This window comes from Rhinoderma darwinii, chromosome 4 (genome assembly GCF_050947455.1).
Source record: "Rhinoderma darwinii isolate aRhiDar2 chromosome 4, aRhiDar2.hap1, whole genome shotgun sequence".
In the NCBI taxonomy this organism is placed as follows: Eukaryota; Metazoa; Chordata; class Amphibia; order Anura; family Rhinodermatidae; genus Rhinoderma; species Rhinoderma darwinii.
In genome coordinates, this window is record NC_134690.1 from 392,554,056 (window position 1) to 392,568,659 (window position 14,604).

The 14,604-nt window shown below is 39.7% G+C and overlaps 1 protein-coding gene across 2 annotated transcripts in view; it reads left to right on the forward strand.

Annotated features, from left to right (window-relative positions):
* SPATA17 (spermatogenesis associated 17) overlaps positions 1–14,604 on the forward strand; it is a 188,244-nt gene that overhangs the window by 3,899 nt on the left and 169,741 nt on the right. For both annotated transcript variants that reach the window (XR_012883284.1, XM_075863344.1), the window contains exons 2-3: positions 2,979–3,068; positions 4,829–4,910. Coding sequence is in view for 1 of the 2 variants with exons in the window: in XM_075863344.1 (XP_075719459.1) it covers positions 2,979–3,068; positions 4,829–4,910 (172 nt within the window). In the remaining variant the exon portion in view is untranslated. The remainder of the gene's footprint in view (positions 1–2,978; positions 3,069–4,828; positions 4,911–14,604) is intronic.

Below are 14,604 nucleotides of genomic sequence, written 5' to 3' on the forward strand. Positions count from 1 at the left end.
TACATGGGAGCCCATGGGTGACGGACGCCACTGTAGATACGTCGTGGGCGTTTCATAAAAAGTCATGACGTATACATTAAAGGGGTTGTCCAGGCATAAGAAATTGATGGCCGGTCCTCAGAATAGACCATCAATACCTGAATTGTGTGGGTCCGACTCCCAGCACCACCGCCGATCAGCTGTTTTGAAGGGGTCGCGGTTCTCAAGTGAGCGCTGTTTCCCCTACATTTCTTACCTGCTCGTACTGTAGCGGCATTTCACAGTATTAGGGCTCATTTACACGAGCGTGTTATACGTCCGTGCAGCGCGCGTGATTTTCACGCGCGTCGCACAGACCTATATTAGTCTATGGGGCCGTGCAGACAGGTGCGTGAGTCCGCTGCAAAAAACTCACGACCTTTTCTATATTTGTGCGCTGTTCGCGCATCACGCACCGATTGAAGTCAATGGGTTCGTGAAATTCACGCATGTTACACGGAAGCACTTCCGTGGGACGCGCAACAGCAGTGAAAAGGATGAATGAAAACAGAAAAGCACCACGTGCTTTTCTGTTTACAAACATCCAAACAGAGTGTCATAATGATGGCGGCTGCGCGAAAACAACGCAGCCGCGCATCATACGCTGCTGCCACACGGAGCTGTTAAGTGCCTTTTGACTTCAATGGGTGCGTGATGCGCGAAAAACGCTGAGATATTGAACATGTCGCGCTTTTTACGCAGCGGACAAACGCTGCGCAAAAAGCACGGACTGTCTGTACTGCCCCATAGACTTCTATTGGTCCATGCAAGCCACGTAAAAACCACGCGGCCTGCACGGACGCAATTCACGTTCGTGTGAATCCGCCCTAATGCATACTTCGAGAGCTTTTCCTGGGGTATACGTCAAACATAGGGATAAAAAAATGGGAAAGAAATTTTTTTCTAAGATGTTAGGCCCCATGCACACAGCCATGCCCGTAATCACGGGCCGGCTGCTGGCGGCCGCCCACATTTTTGGTCTGCACTCCCATACACAATATGGGAGCACGGCCCATAAAACACGAAAAAACGGACATGCTCCATAATTCCCGGTACAGTTCGACGGCATGGACATCCATCTGTAGCAATACGTAAAGGTGTCCGCGGCCAATAGAACTGAATGGGTCCGTAATTGCGGAAAAGGTAAAGCCCCTCTAAATGCGGCATTAAAGCAAAAATAAAAACGTTTTTGGGTTCCAGAATACTGAGATGTAAAATTTTGTGCGGTCCTAAAAATGGCAAGAAATGGCCCTGTCCTTAAAGGGGATTTGCGGGCTTTTGTTTTTTTTTATCTGACCCTCTTAGGCCTTGTTCAAACGAACGTAGAATATGTCTGTGTGACGGCCGTCACATGGATGCAGGTACTTCAATGGGGCTGTTGCATGTTGTTTCAGCGGACCGTGGGAAGGATCCGTTGAAAAGTAGAACATGTCCTATTTTCTTCCATTATCACGGATCCCTCCATAGACGCAAGTCTATGGGGATCCAGTAAAACGGGTTCCGCACAGGGCAACTCGGACGTGAAAAATGGCAGTTTTTCACATCCGGGTTTCCCAACGTTCGTCTGAATGAGGCCATAAAAAGGCTTTCCCAATATATCTCAATAAAAATATTCCTTTCCTCCCTTCCTGCAACGCCCACTGACCTGAGTCATTGCAGCGGCGCTCAGGTCCGCACGTCCCCCCATCTCCCTGTCTGTGCGGCGTTTGGGTGTCCTGTACTTTTTATAACAAGTATTGGGAAGTCCTCTAGTTCTTCATGAATAAGGCCCCATGCACACCAACGTGTTTTTGTGGCTGCAATTCACCTGCAAATCTGCGGGTACTTGCGGACCCATTCATTTCAATGGGCCCATGCACACGACCGGGGTTTCCACGGTCCGTGCATTGGCCGGGACATGGCTTTCCGAGGCGATCATGGCGATCCGGGCTCATTGAAATTAATATCCGTGATTTGCGGGTGGCTCGCAGATGACACTCCGTGCACAGGCCATGCACACGGCTACAGACGGCTCGTTAGAAGAAGTGCAGGACACTTCTTGGGACGTTTTTGGAGCAGTTTTTCTAGACGGCCGCGTAAATAAATGGCTCATCGGAACAGAACGCCGTTTTTCCCATTGAAATCAATGGGCAGATGTTTGGAGGCGTTCTGCTTACGATTTTTCGGCCGTCTTTCAGGTGTTTACGGCCCGAAAAACGGCCAAAAATAGGCCGTTTGAACATACTTTTTAACCCCTAAGGGTCTTAGGTCTTAGAAAGTCCATAGGGCACCCACAGACATCCGCGCTGAAGTTCCACGTGTTACCGCATTTTCTTCCTTATGTTTTCGTACCGGGTTCAGTGCAGATGCCATATTTATTCCATTTAACAGATCGAGAAACCACATTTTTTGCGCTTTTTGTTCCATCGATGCACCCGAGGTTTAGAGAGGAAAACATTTCTCATATGTCACCTGTAGGAAGGTTTCTCATGGATCCGTATACTCGGACCCGATGTTTTAGTCTCCCCTGACTTCTATTGGGGAAAATAGTCGTCCATTTACCATCTGATGCACTAAACGCAAGGCAAGTGCACATATATATTGGGAGTTACGGAAACATTAGCGCTGTATTACTGAACCAGCACAGATCTATAATAGAGTTGTCTGCATGGGGACTAAAAATGATGTGTATTCATGTGTATGAGAAAGCTTGCTGTCAGTGAATAGAAACAGTCTGTTTAAAATAAAAACAGGACCCACCCTAGTCATACTCACAGCTGAAGATTTGGTACAGTGTATCATTGTAGGCAGTCAGCAATAACTTGGACTCAATCTCACAGCTCTTACCTACACTGATACATTGTAGCAAATGTCAGATATATGAGCAGGACTACGTCAGGAAGGTTTTTTTTTTTTTAGATTTAAAGGCTCTATTAGAAAATTGTGTAAATTATATAATTATATATTTTTTACCTTTGCAGAGATGCTGAAGAGAACAGACTGAAAGAATATAACGCATCAGTGGTGATCCAGAGCTGGTTTCGGGGATGCCGGGTTCGTGCCTATCTCCGGTAAGGTCTATGTCTGGATAAATGAGTCCTGACTTATAACATATGTAACATTATGACATACAGACATCATGGGGGTGGGGGGGGGGGCTACCTCTATAAGACTTACAGGGAGCCGCTGGAAAGGCACATGTTTCAAATGGTTGGCCATTAATTTGAATGGGCACCATGCAATACTACATTTCTCCTGTAGTGGCCACTGCTTCCCTGAGCGAGATCAGCTGATTGTTTCAACAGTGATTCGTGGGTTGATGTGATTTCAAGAGGTTGTACCAAAGGGATTTAAGAGCACAAGTGGATTTCCCCATAAAATAAAAAACAGAAAAAAAAGATTCTGCCTCCTGTTTTATGATGTCACTGTGGCCATGTTCAGAAGTCACACCCCACCAATGTCAAATCTAGGGGGCCATACTGTTCCTCCGAGTGCCTTCCATACTACGCTAATGAGAATCTGTAAGAATATAGTTATGGTGTGCTCCAGCGCTGGCGGTATTAGATGTATTCTCCTGTTGAAGCTTTGATTGTAGGTGATAATTTGGTGCCACGCAGCAGGGCATGGAGTGCCAGTGGGTCGGTAATGGTCCTTAGTACAGACCTGGATGAGCTGACATGATTGTTGTACACCAAGTAGGAGCACGGCTTAGAGAGAAGCTAAAGTAACATCTCATTGTTTATGGAGTCAATAGGGGTAAAGGGGCTGCCAGTCTTCTCTGTGACGCTTATCTCAGGGGTAATAGATTAAGGAATCCATCCTGTCCTCCAGGAATTATCTTCTACAGTGTTTACAGCAAAGCAGGGGTGGAACAAACTGTCCAGGTGTCCAAGGTAGGAGTTTCAGAATTCACCCCCTTCCCCTGCCCGCCCCTCGCACACGGTGAGGGTCTATCCTACACTGAAGGAAAGCGTTTCCTTGATTCCGGCACCTACAGCATTATCTGCCGATTAATCACAAAAATTTAAGGGCAGTGTGTTCATTTTTAATTAGTAAATTGCATTAGACCCCCCCCCCCCCAATGGCGCCAGACCCCCTGCTGCCTACCCCTTGTCTTGGCCCCACAGCCCACAATGATAGTAAATTGTATAACAGAGCCATGTTAAAATGCCAACAGTAATCTAAGGCTGGGTTCACACACACACACTACTTACGGACGTAATTTGGGCGTTTTAGCCCCGAATTACGTCCGAAAATGCGGCTCAATAGCGTCGGCAAACATCTGCCCATTCATTTGAATGGGTCTTACGATCTTCTGTTCCGACGGTCATTTTTTTTACGCCCCGCTGTCAAAAGGCGGGGCGTAAAAAAGACGCCCGCGTCAAAGAAGTGCCTGTCACTTCTTCAGACGTAAATGGAGCCGTTTTCCATTGACTCCATGGAAAAACAGCTCCATTTACGTCCGTAATGGACGCAGCGAAAAGCGCCTCAACATGCCATTACGGCTGAAATTACGGAGCTGTTTTCTCCTGAAAACAGCCCCGTCATTTCAGCCGTAACGGACGCTGCCGTGTGAACATACCCTTAGGTTTATGGTTAACCCCTTAATACAGTGAAGGCACCTTGATTATCTCCAAAGCTCCCTCTAGTGGTAATTGCCGGCTCCAGAATTTTATCATTTTTGTTGTGAAAGGATGCAGCAGCTTTGGAGCTCTGTAAGAGAGGAACGAAGCTTCAACACTGATAAAGATATATCAGATGAATCCAACACAACACAATAGGTAACTCTAAATATTAAAATAGATAACTGCATTTAATTTGATCTTTTTAGGTACCTGAACAATATGGTAACGGTGATCCAGAAATGGTGGCGTGGGTATCAAGCACGAAAATATTTTCGGACCAAAGTAAAGGTAATGACTATAGGTTCATCCATCACTAAGACCATCTCCAATATGATCAGCTCCATATTCCTGCCTATACAAGACATTGTTATATTGCTTATATTGTTAGTCATAGGGGGCAGTATTATAGTAGTTATATTCTTGTATATAGGGGGCAGTATTATAGTAGTTATATTCTTGTATATAGGAGCAGTATTATAGTAGTTATATTCTTGTATATAGAGAGCAGTATTATAGTAGTTATATTCTTGTATATAGGGGGCAGTATTATAGTAGTTATATTCTTGTATATAGGGGCAGTATTATAGGAGTTATATTCTTGTATATAGAGAGCAGTATTATAGTAGTTATATTCTTGTATATAGAGAGCAGTATTATAGTAGCTATATTCTTGTATATAGGGGCAGTATTATAGTAGTTATATTCTTGTATATAGGGGCAGTATTATAGTAGCTATATTCTTGTATATAGGGGCAGTATTATAGTAGTTATATTCTTGTATATAGGAGCAGTATTATAGTAGTTATATTCTTGTATATAGGAGCAGTATTATAGTAGTTATATTCTTGTATATAGGGGCAAAATTATAGTAGTTATATTCTTGTATATAGGGGCAGTATTATAGTAGTTATATTCTTGTATATAGAGGGCAGTATTATAGTGGTTATATTCTTGTATATAGGGGGCAGTATTATAGTAGTTATATTCTTGTATAAAGGGAGCAGTATTATAGTAGTTATATTCTTGTATATAGGAGCAGTATTATAGTAGTTATATTCTTGTATATAGGGGCAGTATTACAGTAGTTTTATTCTTGTACATAAGGGGCAGTATTATAGTAGTTATATTCTTGTATATAGGGGCAGTATTATAGTAGTGATATTCTTGTATATAGGGGCAGTATTATAGTAGTTATATTCTTGTACATAAGGGGCAGTATTATAGTAGTTATATTCTTGTATATAGGGGCAGTATTATAGTAGTTATATTCTTGTATATAGGGGCAGTATTATAGTAGTTATATTCTTGTATATAGGGGGCAGTATTATATTAGTTATATTCTTGTATATAGGAGCAGTATTATAGTAGTTATATTCTTGTATGTAGGAGCAGTATTATAGTAGTAATATTCTTGTATATAGGGGGCAGTATTATAGTAGTTATATTCTTGTATATAGAAGCAGTATTATAGTAGTTATATTCTTGTATATAGGAACAGTATTATAGTAGTTATATTCTTGTATATAGGAGCAGTATTATAGTAGTTATATTCTTGTATATAGGGGCAGTATTATAGTAGTTATATTCTTGTACATAGAGAAGTATTATAGTAGTTATATTCTTGTATATAGGGGGCAGTATTATAGTAGTTATATTCTTGTACATAAGAGCAGTATTATAGTAGTTATATTCTTGTATATAGGGGGCAGTATTATAGTAGTTATATTCTTGTATATAGGGGCAGTATTATAGTAGTTATATTCTTGTATATAGGGTGCAGTATTATAGTAGTAATATTCTTGTTTATAGGGGGCAGTATTATAGTAGTTATATTCTTGTATATAGAAGCAGTATTATAGTAGTTATATTCTTGTATATAGGAGCAGTATTATATTAGTTATATTCTTGTATATAGGAGCAGTATTATAGTAGTTATATTCTTGTATATAGGGGCAGTATTATAGTAGTTATATTCTTGTATATAGGGGGCAGTATTATAGTAGTTATATTCTTGTATATAGGGACAGTATTATAGTAGTCATATTCTTGTATATAGGGGGCAGTATTATAGTAGTTATATTCTTGTATATAGAAGCAGTATTATAGTAGTTATATTCTTGTATATAGGAACAGTATTATAGTAGTTATATTCTTGTATATAGGAGCAGTATTATAGTAGTTATATTCTTGTATATAGAAGCAGTATTATAGTAGTTATGTTCTTGTACATAGAGCAGTATTATAGTAGTTATATTCTTGTTTATAGGGGGCAGTATTATAGTAGTTATATTCTTGTACATAAGAGCAGTATTATAGTAGTTATATTCTTGTATATAGGGGGCAATATTATAGTAGTTATATTCTTGTATATAGGGGCAGTATTATAGTAGTTATATTCTTGTATATAGGGTGTAGTATTATAGTAGTAATATTCTTGTTTATAGGGGGCAGTATTATAGTAGTTATATTCTTGTATATAGAAGCAGTATTATAGTAGTTATATTCTTGTATATAGGAGCAGTATTATAGTAGTTATATTCTTGTATATAGAAGCAGTATTATAGTAGTTATGTTCTTGTACATAGAGCAGTATTATAGTAGTTATATTCTTGTATATAGGGGGCAGTATTATAGTAGTTCTATTCTTGTCCATAGGAGAGGATAGACGTGTGCTTGTGAGCTCCCTGTTAGGACTATGCATGGCTTCTGACCCAGGTGGAGGGGAGGGGTCCTGGGCTGATGATCCTGGGAAAGCCCAGAGTCTGGAGTTTGGCCTGCAGCATGGAGATGGTGGAGGTGATGATCTGGAAATGGTGGCTGGTGAGTCAACTGAATCTCACGATGTTGGTGAATTGTGCACAAAAATGACAAAGAAAAATATCTTTAAAATGGAAATGCAAGTTCGCAAATTGAGAACTGAAATTAACCAAGAGACTGATCCAAAGGCAAAGCTGATGAAATGTGAGTATCTGGATGTTTGCACACGTGAGCTGGTTATATTGAAGGAGAGATTGCAGAAAGAATCATGCATAGTACCCAAAATAAAGAACCGGGCAATTGAGAACAGAAGGGAGACCAGAGCCCAAACTGTGAAGAGAAATAATATCATTGCAAAAAAAGACACTGACTATAAGACTGTGTATAATATTGTGGCACAGGGAAACCCTGGAAGATATGAGTGTGCAGTGGCTGGAGGATCACATCTCTCATCATGTGTGGGGTCTGTGCAATCAGCCAACACAAATGCTGCTAAAGCTGCAGAGAAATGTGTGCCAGCTGACGAGGGGTTAACTGCAGTAGGCTCTATGTGCAGTACAGGTGAAGTGAATGCGAGTGGCACTCCTGGGAGTGAGCAAGAAAGTGCCTCATGTCCGGATATTATAAGTGAGACTTCGCTCAGCGCGGTGATTGACAGTCTGATATCTGATGAACCAGCGGCACAGGCTGAGGTGGACATTGCAGACCCTGTTCTGGAGGTTCAGCCGTCCGCAGTGTCAGTGAATGGAGTGCAGGTTACACAGCGATCAGGAGCAGACACAGGAGGATCTGCAGTACAATCAGCTGAGGAGAGGTCCAGTCCTGACCCACCTGCTGACAGACCTCAGTACAGGAGACTGTTCTCCAGCGTCACAAGACCGACTAACCCCCCACCTCAGAGGAGGAACGCGGTCAGAATCCGGTACTCGGGACCAGAGGAAAACCTCCCCTCCAGACTCTATATTGGGAAAGTTTTGTTGAAGGAGTTTATGAAGTTTAAAGCTTCTGAGGTGTTCGCTCTGATCCACGTTCCCTCCAGCAGGAATTATGACATCAGTTTCAAGCTGCAATATAGTCTAGACTTATTCTGGAGTATTTATAATGATACAAAGGAGCACGCGATGTGGGAGCATCTACATGTCATCCAGCTGACTAAACCCCAGGTAGTCACCGCCACCGTCCTGTTCCAGTCTGAGGTGGTGGCTCTGGCAGATTTGCAGCACTGGTTGAGCAGATATTGTGAGGTGAAGAGACTGCCAACAAAGATCTATGATGAGGAGGAGATCTGGAATGGAGGATATTCTGTAAAGATCCAGCTGGTTCAGGAGAATGGAGTGACCAGACATCTGCCGCACTCCTTCTACCTGGGCTCGGAGAGAGGCGTATGTTACTACCCTGGTCAACCGCGACTGTGCCATAGATGTGGGGGCAGACACCTGGCATTCAACTGTTCCCGTATTAAGTGCTCACTATGTGGTCAGTTTGGGCATGTGAAGGACGATTGTATAGGACCTGTCATCTGTAACCTGTGCTTGGGACCTGGACATACATTCCGGGAGTGTCCACATGCAGAACATAATAAAGAGGAGACCTTTAAAGGAGCCATAGAGGAAGAGCAGGAGGATGTCTCCATATGTGTAGATACAACCCCAGAACCTGGAAGCCCCAGCGATGATGTGAGCCGAAGTACCAGAAACTGTGCTCCAGAGACTAATGTCCCATCTGTGGATGCTGCACAAGTGTCACCAGCCACTGAAAATAGAGGTCATGCTAAAAGTAAAATATCCAGTCACTCTGTCACCAAAACATCTAAACATCTGCCCAACACCAGTAAGGAACCAGCTGATCCAGCCGCAGCGACCAGTAAAAAACCAGCTGATCCAGCCGCAGCTATCAGTAAAAAACCAGCTGATCCAGCCGCAGCGACCAGTATCGATGAGGAGGGATTTCAGACGGTTAAAAGGAGAAGTAAAACAGATGATTCTTCTAGGAAAAAAATCACTGCTGCAAAGAAATCACCGGAGTCTCCAGTGCTGGCGATAACTGGGGGACGTTACTGTGCGCTGGGGGAAGATGACCAGGAAGAAGAAGCAGAGATAGAGCAAGTCTCCTCACACATCCCAGACAACGAACCTCAGGATGAAGACGCTGACCCCCCAATGTCCACCAAAAGATGGGGTGTTACAGGACATAGCAGTGGAAGAAGGAAAAAAAGTAGGAAAGACATGTAACCAGGATGAGGCTGAAAATCACCTCTATTAACGTGAACAGTGTGAAGAATAGGAGCAGGCGGCGGGCGATATTCCAGCGTCTGTCTGACGACAAAACCAATGTCATCTTTATACAAGAGACTTATCTACAGAGTAATGTCCCTGCTGTGTCCCTGTCCCTGCAGTCACCACATCTAGTGGGACAGTGAAACTCTCAGCTGCTGTATGGAGACTTCTACCCCGAACTCCGTTTATATCATAGAGGTTCACTATATGTCATAAATGTGGTGACCGTGTACCCTCTGTGGTGTGCCCGATGCTGCCCGGTCACCAATAAAGAAGAACTCTCCTGTAATACTGTCTAGAATAATATCATGAAAAATAGTTGAAACAATCTATACTGGCGCAATATTCATATATTATGGTTTGTTTAATGATTGTGATGTTATTAAGAGACAAATGTTTATTTTCTTTATCTGTTATGAGTGTATTGCAAAGGTATTGTAATAATTTGTTGCAAGTTTTCAAATAAAAAAGATAATTATAGTAGTTATATTCTTGTACATAAGAGCAGTATTATAGTAGTTATATTCTTGTGTATAGGGGGCAGTATTATAGTAGTTATATTCTTGTATATAGGGGCAGTATTATAGTAGTTATATTCTTGTATATAGAGGGCAGTATTATAGTAGTTATATTCTTGTATATAGGAGGCAGTATTATAGTAGTTATATTCTTGTACATAGGGGCAGTATTATAGTAGTTATATTCTTGTATATAGGGGCAGTATTATAGTAGTTATGTTCTTGTATATAGGAGCAGTATTATAGTAGTTATATTCTTGTATATAGAAGCAGTATTATAGTAGTTATATTCTTGTATATAGGAGCAGTATTATAGTAGTTATATTCTTGTATATAGGGGCATAATTATAGTAGTTATATTCTTGTATATAGGGGCAGTATTATAGTAGTTATATTCTTGTATATAGGGAGCAGTATTATAGTAGTTATATTCTTGTACATAGAGCAGTATTATAGTAGTTATATTCTTGTATATAGGGAGCAGTATTATAGTAGTTATATTCTTGTATATAGGGGGCAGTACTATAGTAGTTATATTCTTGTATATAGGGGCAGTATTATAGTAGTTATATTCTTGTATATAGGAGGCAGTATTATAGTAGTTATATTATTGTACATAGGGGCAGTATTATAGTAGTTATATTCTTGTATATAGGGAGAAGTATTATAGTAGTTACATTCTTGTATATAGGGGGCAGTATTATAGTAGTTATATTCTTGTATATAGGGGGCAGTATTATAGTAGTTATATTATTGTACATAGGGGCAGTATTATAGTAGTTATATTCTTGTATATAGGGAGCAGTATTATAGTAGTTACATTCTTGTATATAGGGGCAGTATTATAGTAGTTATATTCTTGTATATAGGGGGCAGTATTATAGTAGTTATATTCTTGTATATAGGGACAGTATTATAGTAGTCATATTCTTGTATATAGGGGGCAGTATTATAGTAGTTATATTCTTGTATATAGAAGCAGTATTATAGTAGTTATATTCTTGTATATAGGAACAGTATTATAGTAGTTATATTCTTGTATATAGGAGCAGTATTATAGTAGTTATATTCTTGTATATAGAAGCAGTATTATAGTAGTTATGTTCTTGTACATAGAGCAGTATTATAGTAGTTATATTCTTGTTTATAGGGGGCAGTATTATAGTAGTTATATTCTTGTACATAAGAGCAGTATTATAGTAGTTATATTCTTGTATATAGGGGGCAATATTATAGTAGTTATATTCTTGTATATAGGGGCAGTATTATAGTAGTTATATTCTTGTATATAGGGTGTAGTATTATAGTAGTAATATTCTTGTTTATAGGGGGCAGTATTATAGTAGTTATATTCTTGTATATAGAAGCAGTATTATAGTAGTTATATTCTTGTATATAGGAGCAGTATTATAGTAGTTATATTCTTGTATATAGAAGCAGTATTATAGTAGTTATGTTCTTGTACATAGAGCAGTATTATAGTAGTTATATTCTTGTATATAGGGGGCAGTATTATAGTAGTTATATTCTTGTACATAAGAGCAGTATTATAGTAGTTATATTCTTGTGTATAGGGGGCAGTATTATAGTAGTTATATTCTTGTATATAGGGGCAGTATTATAGTAGTTATATTCTTGTATATAGGGGGCAGTATTATAGTAGTTATATTCTTGTATATAGAGGGCAGTATTATAGTAGTTATATTCTTGTATATAGGAGGCAGTATTATAGTAGTTATATTCTTGTACATAGGGGCAGTATTATAGTAGTTATATTCTTGTATATAGGGGCAGTATTATAGTAGTTATGTTCTTGTATATAGGAGCAGTATTATAGTAGTTATATTCTTGTATATAGAAGCAGTATTATAGTAGTTATATTCTTGTATATAGGAGCAGTATTATAGTAGTTATATTCTTGTATATAGGGGCATTATTATAGTAGTTATATTCTTGTATATAGGGGCAGTATTATAGTAGTTATATTCTTGTATATAGGGAGCAGTATTATAGTAGTTATATTCTTGTACATAGAGCAGTATTATAGTAGTTATATTCTTGTATATAGGGAGCAGTATTATAGTAGTTATATTCTTGTATATAGGGGGCAGTACTATAGTAGTTATATTCTTGTATATAGGGGCAGTATTATAGTAGTTATATTCTTGTATATAGGAGGCAGTATTATAGTAGTTATATTATTGTACATAGGGGCAGTATTATAGTAGTTATATTCTTGTATATAGGGAGCAGTATTATAGTAGTTACATTCTTGTATATAGGGGGCAGTATTATAGTAGTTATATTCTTGTATATAGGGGGCAGTATTATAGTAGTTATATTATTGTACATAGGGGCAGTATTATAGTAGTTATATTCTTGTATATAGGGAGCAGTATTATAGTAGTTACATTCTTGTATATAGGGGGCAGTATTATAGTAGTTATATTCTTGTATATAGGGGGCAGTATTATAGTAGTTATATTATTGTACATAGGGGCAGTATTATAGTAGTTATATTCTTGTATATAGGGAGCAGTATTATAGTAGTTACATTCTTGTATATAGGGGGCAGTATTATAGTAGTTATATTCTTGTATATAGGGGGCAGTATTATAGTAGTTATATTATTGTACATAGGGGCAGTATTATAGTAGTTATATTCTTGTATATAGGGAGCAGTATTATAGTAGTTACATTCTTGTATATAGGGGGCAGTATTATAGTAGTTATATTCTTGTATATAGGGGGCAGTATTATAGTAGTTATATTTTTGTTTCAATTTAATTTAAAAAGTCTATACTTCTAGGTCGGAAACACTGCATACTTTTACATACCTTCGGGAATATACACTATGCCGGATTCACACGAGCATGTGCGTTTTGCGAACCCAAAAAATGCGGCGTTTTTGCGCACGCGAAAGGTCCATAAAAGCTCCGTGTATTATCACCATATGATGCGTGGCTGCGTGATTTTCGCGCAGCCGCCATCATTATGACACTCTGTTTGTATGTTTGTAAACAGAAAAGCGCGTGGTCCTTTTCTGTTTTCATTCATAGTTTTGACTACTGTATAGCGCAACACGCGCGGCACACGGAAGTACGTCCGTGTGCCGTGCGCGGTTTTCACGCACCCTTTGACTTCAATGGGTGCGTGATGCGCGAAAAACTGCCAAAGATAGGACATTTCGTGAGTTTTCTGTAGCGGCCATACGCTGCGTAAAAATTACTGACAGTCTGAACGGCCCCATAGACTATCATAGGTCCGTGCGACGCGCGTGAAAATCACGTACGTAGCACGGACGTATTACACTTTTGTCTGAATCAGCCCTAATACTGCAATTCCACACTTCGTAGCTTTTCCAACTTGCCGAGTATTTTTTTTAACTATTTTCTTTGTGTCGTTACCACATATGCGTGTGGGGAGACCAAATATGTATAGGTTTTTTAAAACCTTTATTCAATAAATGCTATTTATTTTAAAATGCAATTTTGTCATTTTTTTTTTAACAACTTTAGAAAAGTTTATTTAACTTTTCTTTATCCCACTCGGGAACTGACAAGCATCTTATTCCTACAGCACGGCCTAATGGGTAACTACATATGGCAGCCGTGGGGGGCCTTTCTTAGTCCCTTGGCTGCCATATTTAACTGTCGCCCCCCACGGTCATGTTTAAGAGGTCGGCGATGGGGAATCCAAGGGAACCCCTTGCTTTTATTTTTTATCATTTAGATGCCGCAGTCTCAATTGATTGCGGCATCTAAGGGGTTAAAGGGCCGAGATCGTAGTTATCTCTAATCTCAACTGTTGCTGTTAATCTTAACCGTCTTCCCACGTGTGATGACGTGGGCACAGCAATGGCGCAAAGGGGTTAAAAAGAAATATTAAACAGTTTTCAAGGGTGGATATACACTTTAAACACACTGATATCACGGATCTCCAGCCCAACCCCCATCGTCCTCCATCCCCTCCATTGATTTTCATACTTGCTTCCGTCTTTTCTTCATTCTTATTGCAGAGATGAATTTGTAGGTCACTTTAAACATTTTCTCTCGCTAATAGCTGGAGAGGTATCAGTTGCCAGCAAACAAGGTAAAGCATATGCACAAAACGCCTGTGATTACTCGTTAATAAATCACCCTAATGATCATATACAAAATTGCGAAATAAAAGTTGCACTGATGCGGAAAATAAAAGCTCATCAGACACAGCACCCATATGTGCACAGTAACCGCGCTTTGTCAACATCGCTCTGATCTATCTGCTTTGATTTTGTCGAGTTAGGAATACCAGGCTGGTAAGTGCACCCCTGAACAGTCTCCATGCTCGGGGCCGAGGTCATATGAGAATGGATTAATCTTGCTGTCTGTCCTGGGACGCTCTCGCTCCTCGCGCTGCACTCACTCAGTGACCTTATTGAATCTTTTGGTT